This window comes from Sinocyclocheilus anshuiensis, unplaced genomic scaffold (assembly GCF_001515605.1).
Source record: "Sinocyclocheilus anshuiensis isolate Anshui unplaced genomic scaffold, SAMN03320099.WGS_v1.1 scaffold714, whole genome shotgun sequence".
Lineage (NCBI taxonomy): Eukaryota > Metazoa > Chordata > Actinopteri > Cypriniformes > Cyprinidae > Sinocyclocheilus > Sinocyclocheilus anshuiensis.
Genome location: NW_015546068.1, coordinates 2,860 through 12,928, shown reverse-complemented (window position 1 = coordinate 12,928; position 10,069 = coordinate 2,860). Strand labels below are relative to the sequence as shown.

Here is a 10,069-nt window from a genome sequence, read left to right as displayed (position 1 = left end):
AAGCAACTCCACCCCCCCCCCCCCCCCCGCTTCCCGCTCTCCTTCACTCTCATTCGCTCAGACGCCATCTTACGCTCCCGCCCTTTATGAGCGAGGAGGAAACTCCAGCCGTTGAGCTCAGTGAGACAAGACAATAGATGTTGCATAAGAGCGTTTTAAAGCTCCAGAGAAAACTACAACACACACAAACAAGGTTTAAAGCGACATTAGGATCCCTCCCGAGTTCTCCCCTGCAGGAATACAGACGGAGGTTTACCGTTGAGTCCCGGTTCTTCTTTGCTGTTCAGCTGCGCGGCGGCTGCGGTGGACATGTTGCCTCTCGTCCTCGCTCGCGTCCGTCAACTCGGCACGCTCCCGCCCGCTCCTCGTGCACGCGCACACGCATCTGCGGCCGCTGAGCGCAGGCGCGACATTTTAATAATGCCTGTACTAAAAATGTATTTCTTTTTTGAAGAGATATGAGATCTTTCATGTACCGTGATTAATACTTGTGTTGGTGTTTTTTTTTATTTTTGAAAAATCCTCTCTTTATTTGTTCTGTTCCTGCCTTTCTTTGTTCATAAAAAAAAGCTATTTAAATGCATCTTTCTCTTTTAGCAGTCAGTGTCAACTTTTTTTTCTTCTTTTCTCTTCCATATGTTCAGATGACACTGGATGCATTGTTGATACATTATGTGTAATGTATGCAAAGTTGTATTTCATTAACGTCATCTGAATTTTTTTGCAATAAAAAAAAAGTACTAAATAAATGAAATTTGCTGCACAGAAGTGCAAAAAAAAAAAAAATCCAGGTAAGTAAACTCTAAAATAAGCTCTCGTTTCTGTACACAATATACACAGGTAGAGGCATATAAGATACAGACAGATAGATCTATCTATCTGTATCATCCATTTATCTGTTGTTCTAACTAGATAGATAGAATGACAGATAGATAATCTATCTATCTATCATTCTGTCTGTATCATCTATCTATACACACATTATATAATCATTATTACACGGTTAAGTTGGGGATGTAAAGATAGACAGCATCTATATTTACATGTACTGCCATTATAACAACCTAAAACCCCGTTACTTTGGTTCAGAGATCACCAACTCCTAAAATAGCAGAGGCACAGATTCATTTCAGGGTGTCCTATTTGCTCCTGCTAACCTAAATGTGGGGCAGATGTTTAAAGATGAGTGATTCTGCTCTGTATAATTTTCCCTTACCTGGTATATAATACAATGCCATTTAATTGGATTTTCCTTTACTGACCTCCGAATGGAAAAAAAAAATGACCCCAAGAAGTTTAGCTTCCAGTCTTAAAATTACGTTTTATTTTACATTTTGGGTTTTACAACTATTAAGATAAAGGGAACATACTTCAGGGTTTGTTCATATACAGCAGGCCTGATATTTCCATGTAAACACTCTGATTTCCATTCTGCACCGATCAACAGCATTAATACACTGAATACTGTCAAGGACATAATTTCAACTTTCGAAAATTCATATAAAAATATCTAGAGCATTCTTTACCTCATAGGAACCATTCTGTATTAAAAAGCTGCAAATAAAATGACACGCATCAAAAGATGCTGAAAATCATAAAACATGCACATCTGCACAAACATTTACTTATGATTTAAAACATGTGCGTGGCTCTCTACAAAACAATTAAAAGAGACCGATTCAAAAGTCTCCCTTTCCTCAAAGACTAAGATATTGCATAAAATTAATGCCACGATTAGTTGTACCCATTAGAGATTTAACGTAGGGAATAATGGAGCTATTTGGGAACCCTGCTTCAAGTCAATTGCACTTGTGGACGAATGTCAGGCGTCAGACTTTGAGAGTGTTTGCTGAAGGAAACGTCCCGTTGCACCAGGCCTGAGTTCAGAAGGGAGAGATCAGTGCGTGAGGAGTCGAATTGATTAATTATGATTCTGCAAACTTATTAAACAGGATTCTGTGGGTTGCATGCAAGTCAGTTTGATTGCATGTTGATAATCCAGTGATATTTTTGATTAAAGCTAAAACGGACAAGGTGCAAAAAAAACAACAAAAAAAAACCAAACAAATACATACAGTAATACAACTAAAAATCCCTTCCACCGGCCTACAGTGTATCAATTAACATAACAGAATAAACCAAAGTTTTTTTTGTACTACAGTGGTTAATATTAAGACTATGAGTTTCAGGAGAGACGTTGTGCTTGGCCTGTATCCCGCCTGACTCCTGCAGCTAGGAATGGGGACGAAGCAGTTTGAAATCCCTAATTGGGTTTCTCCTGGAATATGTAAAGGTTATTGACTGTCGCCAGTGCAACGATGTTATCCTGCGGATGCCAGGAGGTGTAGAGGATCTTTCTGCTGAAGTCCAGGCAGTCGACGCCGATCTCGCTCCTCTTGCGCCGGCTCCCCGTGCACACACGCCAGGTCTTGAGCGGGCAGCCGGGGGAGCCGTTCTCCCACGAGGCCTCCAGGGTCACGTCACGCTGGGCGTCGCGATTGAACATTCGGAAGAAGTTGTTATAGGAGCCCGTCATGACCTCACTGTGAACGGAGAGATGAAAAATTATGAGATAATGAGGCTTAATATTTTCTTCCTTTATAAGGGGAAAAACAGCCTCTCTATGGTAATGAAAAAAAGCTGTTTTACTAACTGTTATTACCAAAATGTTTAAATGTAGAGCTGAGATATAAATATATAATATTTTATTATATATATATATATATATATATATATAAAATATACATAATAAATGAAATGAACCATTGAACCAATGACATAAAACCATTAAACAATTTATTCTTTAAAATGAAAAACTGTAACTAAAATAAAATATAGAAAATATTATTTATTATTTATTAAAATATAGAAAAGTTATTTCAGCATTTCCCTTTTTCATTTAGTTTAACTTGATTTTTTAGAATAACGGAAACTGATATAATTTATAAAAACTATATAGACATATTTAAAAGACAAATAAAAGCGACAACGCATAACAGAATTACTAATACTTTAAGATTAAATTGAAAACAGAAAATATAAAAATAACATTCAAAATATTAAATACACTGATTGATATATATAGTTTATGTATTTCCTGTGACTTTTTTCAGGAAAAACAAACTATAATTTCAGCCAAAAAGCCACTGCTGCATTACTGTAAAAAAAAATAAAATAAAAAAAGTAGCCATATTTTCTACACTGCTTTCACTAAATAAACAAGAGGTAAATATAAATATATTTATAACTATATTTAAAAATTGTTTTGCTTTCAAACATATTTAGTGAATTCTGAATAGATGTTGTGCAAAATAAAAAGTTTCATTTTGTTTCAGTTTTGTTGAATTTTATTATACAACCATTTAAACGTTCGAGATCTGTAAGATTTTTTTTAATGTTTTTGAAAAGTCTCTTCTGCTCCTCAAAGCTGCATTTATTTGATCAAAAATTCTGTAAATACAGTAATATTGTGAAAAATGAACTGTTTTAATTTTGTAATTTCGATTAACTGTTCTATATTTAGATGTATTTTAAAATGTAATTTATTTCTGTGATCAAAGCTGAATTTTCAGCATCATTACTCCAGTCTTCAGTGTCACATGATCTTCAGAAATCATTCTAATATGCTGATTTACTGCTCAAGAAACATTTCTGATTATCATCAATGTTGAAAACAGTTGTGCTGCTTCATATTTTTTTATAGAAACCAGTTTTCAGGATTCTAGAAAATTCAAAAGAACAGCATTTATTGTAAATAGAAATATTGACATTATAAATGTTTTTACTGTTACTTTTGATCAATTAAATGCTTTGCTTAAGTATTAATTTCTTTCAGAAAACAACAACATAACCCTGAATGTATCATAAATATTCTTGTACTTTGCTGAAAAGGAGGAAGTTCCTGAAACGGTGTGGTGTGTCAGTAAACACAAGCACTCTGTTAGTCACAGATAAAAGCTTCAGTCAGAGACTCTCTCCGGACGCACACACAGCTCATGCCAGTTGGAGGTTTGCCTTGTATTTGCTTTTATCATGAACTGAAACGCGCCCAAAGAGGCTTTCGTCATTAGCAGGATGTGCGGGAGCCCGTTAGCTGAACAGAAACGTCATGATGGCTTCTCACGCTACTACTGAATGTGAGTCACATCTCCTCACCTGTCGTCACCCCTCCAGCAGCACTCAAACTTATCAAAGATGCAGTCGTTCTCGTAGAGAGAGCACAGCTTACTCCTGAGATAACCATGAACCTGATGAGAGAGAGAGAGAGAGCGAGAGAGAGAGAGAGAGAGAGAGAGAGTGAGTACTTAAATAATAAAATATTACTGATAGTTTCTGTGAAAAAAACCCTGACTTTTTCTTCAGAGCCAAAAAAGTAAAATGTTGTAAATATAAGTACATTTTAAATACATTTAAATATATTTAAAAAATAATATATATATATTTAAAATATAAATATATTTAATGTAAATATATTTTTACAGTAAAACACTGTAAAAAAAGTAGCCATGCTTTCTACACTATTCTTTCACTAAATAAACATGCAAAAATTATATTTAAACAATTTTCATTTTCAAATGTATTTAGAGAATTGAGCAAGTTTAATTTTATTCATTCCATCTCAGAAATTATTACTGACACTGAATTGTACTACACTACCATTCATACATTTTTAGGTAAAGTTAGCTGTACATATTTGTGTTTAATATTGCCTATAATTATCACTAATCATAATTTCTTACTGATACAGGATAGTTGAAATGTCAACAGAAAATAAGCCAAGGACATAAAAATATATGTAAACAGCGAAGTCGCTCATGTATTAATTTCGGCATATAATTATTTCGGAATCCAAAGTGCCGTAATTAAGTTTATAATTAATTATAATCATGGTAATTGCAATATGTCATTAATCCAGTGCATCATATCCAACTTTTCATAATCCAATCAAATCCTGATGGCTTTTCCGACTGAAATATGGAAAAACAATATTATCATGCAATGCAAAATACCTATATAGAGATAATCAAGAAATAAATTCCTGACACCACCTAGTGGTCAATGTTGCTAAATTATTATTGTTTATAGCAGGGGTCTCCAAACTCAGTCCTGGAGGGCGGCTGTCCTGCAGAGTTCAGCTCCAACCCTAATCAAACACACCTGAACCAGCTAATCAAGATCTTACTAGTCATGCTAGAAACTTCCAGGCAGGTGTGTTGAGGCAAGTTGGAGCTAAACCCTGCAGGACACCGACCCTCCAGGACAGAGTTTGGAGACCCCTGGTTTACAGGATTGGTTAACACACAATGAAAATGATAATTTTCTAACCCTTCTGTTGTTCCAAACTCTCTGACTTACTTTCTTCTAAGGGAAAAAAGAAACTTTAAAGAATCTCCTGGATGTTTCTTTTACATAAATAGAGAGTTCTGGCATGAAACTCTCGTTGGCGCAGTCTGATAGGTCTAGCTCATTCTGACCTGGCGACATCATTGTCACATGGCAGCTGATTGGTTCTCTCCTGTATCGGTAGCCAATGAGCTCGCTGCTCAATATTCAAATACCTGGCTTTTGTTTGCTGTAGCAGTTGGCAGCGCACTTCAGAAACCCTTCACCTTCCCCAGCTCCACCTGTATAGATCTGCTACGGGGTGATTCATGTATGCTATATGGGAGTTATTCATATGTGTTATATGTGCAGCAGCAGTATTTCTTACATGCTCACAGCAGCATGTTGTGGATGTATTGGCAGTAGCAAGTCTCAGTACTTGCTCTGCCGCAGCAGCGTAGCAGATCTATTCCGCCAAGACCAAATACATTAACATTGTCATGTACATTACCATGCCAATCCCTTCGAGAGTTGTCATGACAGAACTATAAGTTATAGAGAGCGTTCAAGGTCAAACATTGTTTTATAAAAGCAGTTCTTCTGAAATGGCCTGAATTCATAAAATAGCTTAGATTTCAGTTGTTACTCATTGATAAACTTCCTCTCCAGAAAGGTGTTCACCGCTGCAGTGAGCTGAAGTTGAAAACCAGATCAGCATGATTCGAGAATAAATCAACTCAGACTGAATCAACCTATCAAATTATGAAATGTTATGGTACTTTCAAAGCACTTTTTATAAGCTTAAAAGCCTCAGTCCAGATTAACTGTAATTGCATGGATAAAACAACCAGAATATTCAGCATTTCTCTTTTTGTGTCCCAGAAGTCAGTCATACAAATTAGAGCAACAATGAGGCTGAGTAAATTATGACAGTTTTAATTTTTAGGTGAACTAATCCTTTAAAATGATTAGCTTTGGCACACCCAAAGCCATATGGATTACTATTTTCTCAAGAGCAAATCTGCCTCAGAGACAGAAACAGCACCTGGTAGGTTTCCACCGGTTGACTCTCCATGTGAAGGTCCCAGATCTTGAGGGTCAGATAATCTCTGGTCATCATGTATCGGCCGCTGTGACTGAACTTGACGTCTGAGATGGATGAGATTATTTCGGAGAAGAAGGAGCGTGTGCTGGGGTCCTCTGGTTCCTCAAACACTGCACAGAAACGCATGATAAATGAGTTACATGACAACAAAAGTCCTCCTGACAGGTTTACAGCTCAGATCAACCAAAGTGTCATTATGTGTGTCTAATGAGCAGTGAAACTTCAGAAACGGACATTTCGAGTGCTGGTCACACAGCGCGGATGCCCTCATGTCACACAGGCGCACGGAGCCCTTGCTGCTGCCGTACACAAACGTGTTGCACTGGAGCGGGTGAAACTCTGACGCCGTGATCACCTCCGTCAGCTCCTCCATGTTGGCCGGCTTGATATCAACAATGTCTGAGTCAGCGGTTAAGGGCAAACTTCAGATACACTACAAGAATGTGAACCAGTGTGTATTAGGAGTAAAAAGTATGAAAAATAATTAAAAGGAAGCTCAGCAATTGCCTTATTAACCACTATGAAACGTTCACGTGTTATATAATATAACTGCAAAAAACTGGGGTCAGTAAGATTAATTTTTTTTTTTTTTAAAGAAATGAAGCATGCATTAACTTGATCAAAAGTGACAGTAAAAACATTTGTAATATTACAAAAGAGTTCTATTTCAAATAAAATGCCGTTCTTTTGAACTTTCTATTCATCAAAGAATCCTGAAAAAATGTGAAAATCATGGTTCTCACAAAAATATGTAGCAGCACAACGGTTTATTAGTATATTTTCCATAAGCTGCATTTTTTATCATCTGAAACATTTCCCACACGCTGATAGTTTCGCTTTAAATAAATTAATTTGCGCTTGGCGTTTATAATAAATGTTGTTTATAATGAATGTCACTAATTTATGTTTAGTTTATACTTAATTTTTCATTCCTGTTAGGTTTTGAATACCGTTAAATTCAAAGATTTGTTAAATATTATTAATAATGCTACCGTTAAATTTTAATATTTGTTGAGTGAGGGGAACTAAAATACATGTTTACGGTATTTATAACATTTTATTTACTGGCATTTTACGTCATTTCTGAATGTAAAAATAAAGTTTGACCTATGTACTGATGCAACTTAGCTGTGTTTTTTCTCTCAACAATGCAATTTTTGAGCAGGTGCGACTTATTTCCCTGAAAATATGAATGATTTCTAAAGGATCATGTTACAGTGAAGACTGGATTAATGGCTGCTAAACAAAAATTCAGCTTTGCATCACAGGAATAAATTACATTTTAAAATATAATCAAATAGAAAACAAAAAAGTTATTTTAAATCGTAATATTATTTCACAACATCACAGAATTTTTACTAAAATACATGCAGCCTTGGTGAGCAAAATCCTTCAGAACTTTTTGAACAGTAGTGTATGAATAAACAGGATACTGAAGCTACGGTCAGTGAAGTCCAGGTGCCACAGATTGATCCGGAGGTCATCAGCGGACAGATACGTCTCATTGTCGCTGTTGACTGAGATGGAGTTGATGTGGTAGGTGTGAGCGTTGGCGTAAACCCGCCGTGGACTCGCCTCCACCATCAGATCCATCGGCTGGAACACTGGAACCTGCGCGGAGCAAAGCCTGTTACTCGTATGGACTTATTAATGCATTAACAATTCATAATGTGTGCGTGTGGTTTGAGTGTGTTCACACCCGTAGTGTTGTGAGGGATGATGGATGCCTGTAGCGGCCATCCTCTTCTTTGAGGTTATAACCCTCTGGTCGCTTGTCTCGTTCACTGATTTTCCAGAGCTTGATGGTTTTATCTGCATGCAAGAAAACAACGGTGCATTGAATAATCAACATATTTGATAACAGAGCAACCTACACATATAAATGTGTGAATGTGACTGTACCAGTGTTGCTATTATTAACTGAACTACTAAAAATCATTTTCATGCAATATTATATGAACAAAAAAATTTGAAATGTTGGCTTGGGAAAGAAATTTAAATATGTTTAAACTTAAGTACTAAATTTACTAAAACTGATATATTAAAAAAATATATAAATATTTTAAAAAGAACTAATAAAATTGAAGGACGCATAAATTATTAAAACTTGAAAATTAAAATGAAAGCTAATTCAAAATATGAATAATAGAAGTAATATTAAAATAACACTAATCTGTGCATTTCATCTGTTAGCTCACCGTTTGTCGACAACAGGAAATGTGCAGCATTTTTCTGAGGAAGCCAGCGGATCTTGTTGATCTTTTCCTCGATTTCCAGACTCTTCAGATAGTCGAACTCCGGCTCGTGACTCTGGAACGTGCTGTAGACGTTATACTCGGCGCGGAACTGCGGCAGGCTCTTACTCTGATAGGACACAGATGTCACATGACCTTTTAAACATCCTGCATTACAATGATGCTGGCAATTTTTCAAGGTTGTTAACATAAAAAAAACTAGCTAACTGAAACAAAGCTGAAAAAAAAAAAAAAAAATCTAAATGTTAGATGACAAACTTAAATGAAATGTTGCCTTTGCAATTAAGGCAGAAATAAGCTGAAGTACTAAAATGACTAAAACTGAAATACAAATAAAGCTAAAAACAGTAATATTAAAAAGAAAAAACTAATAAAAATGACAAAAGCAAATAACAAAATTATTAAAATTTTAACTATTTAAACATATAAAAATAAAACCTAATTAATAATGTTAATAAATAATAAAATAGTCTATAAATAATATATTGCATTTTGAATAACAATTTCAAGCAACAAAAGGCCATGTATTGTCTTAATGTAAACTTGGAACCAGATCCAGTGCTCATTATATCAGACAACCCTCTACGCACACCTTGGCAATATAATCGAAATTGGCTAGTACATTTTTTTGTTTACTCGCCAAACTGATATACTATTTTATATACACACACACACACACACACACACACACACACACACACACACGTTTACTTAGCTATCTAAATGGGGACATTACATAGACTTCTATATTGTTTTTATATACATAGTTATACACTTTTTAACCTAAACCCACCCCTACCCCTCACAGAAAACTTTCTGAATTTTTACAATTTCAAAAGTAAAAAAAAACAACTTTGTTTACTTTATTTTTATAACGTATATTTTATCGCCCTACACCAACCCTACACCTCACAGGAAACTTTCTGCATTTTTACAATTTAAAAAAATCTGTTTACTTTATTTTTATACCAGTTTTACAAATGAGGACGTCCCCAAAGAGAGGTTTTTGGAGATTTTGTCAGGTTTAGCTCACTTTTGGGTACAAATTTGTCCCCAAAATATGGTTAAGTAAGTACACACACACACACACACACACACACACATGATTGCACCCAATCAGCTTATCTTTGTAAAATGGAGCAGCTTCTTAAATAACTGAATGTGGACTCTTAACTTCAGCCAATCAAGCATTATATTATGATATAATGATAATTAAGCACTATTTAATGATAGAACTAGTGATTAGAACTAAAACTTGGTAACCATGAATGAATGCATATGTGTCATTTTAACTGAACTTAGGACTGGTGGTGGTGTTTAAGATATTGTTGGTCATAGGTAATAGTAATTATTATTAAAAGATACTACTACTACTATTATTATCTGC

The 10,069-nt window shown here is 35.3% G+C and overlaps 2 protein-coding genes across 2 annotated transcripts in view; both read right to left on the bottom strand.

The window, feature by feature from the left end:
- Positions 1 to 363, bottom strand: part of LOC107699644 (BCL2/adenovirus E1B 19 kDa protein-interacting protein 3-like) — an 8,907-nt gene extending 8,544 nt beyond the window's left edge. The window contains exon 1 of the mRNA XM_016500964.1: positions 257 to 363. Coding sequence (XP_016356450.1) covers positions 257 to 311 — 55 coding nt within the window. The 5' untranslated portion in view covers positions 312 to 363. The remainder of the gene's footprint in view (positions 1 to 256) is intronic.
- Positions 364 to 1,301: 938 nt separating this feature from the next.
- Positions 1,302 to 10,069, bottom strand: part of LOC107699615 (serine/threonine-protein phosphatase 2A 55 kDa regulatory subunit B alpha isoform-like) — a gene marked incomplete at its 5' end in the record, with an annotated part of 11,236 nt that continues 2,468 nt past the window's right edge. Inside the window, 7 exons of the mRNA XM_016500934.1 lie at positions 1,302 to 2,543; positions 4,156 to 4,247; positions 6,368 to 6,537; positions 6,662 to 6,826; positions 7,861 to 8,038; positions 8,127 to 8,239; positions 8,626 to 8,791. Of these exons, the coding sequence (XP_016356420.1) occupies positions 2,264 to 2,543; positions 4,156 to 4,247; positions 6,368 to 6,537; positions 6,662 to 6,826; positions 7,861 to 8,038; positions 8,127 to 8,239; positions 8,626 to 8,791 (1,164 nt within the window). The remainder of the gene's footprint in view (positions 2,544 to 4,155; positions 4,248 to 6,367; positions 6,538 to 6,661; positions 6,827 to 7,860; positions 8,039 to 8,126; positions 8,240 to 8,625; positions 8,792 to 10,069) is intronic.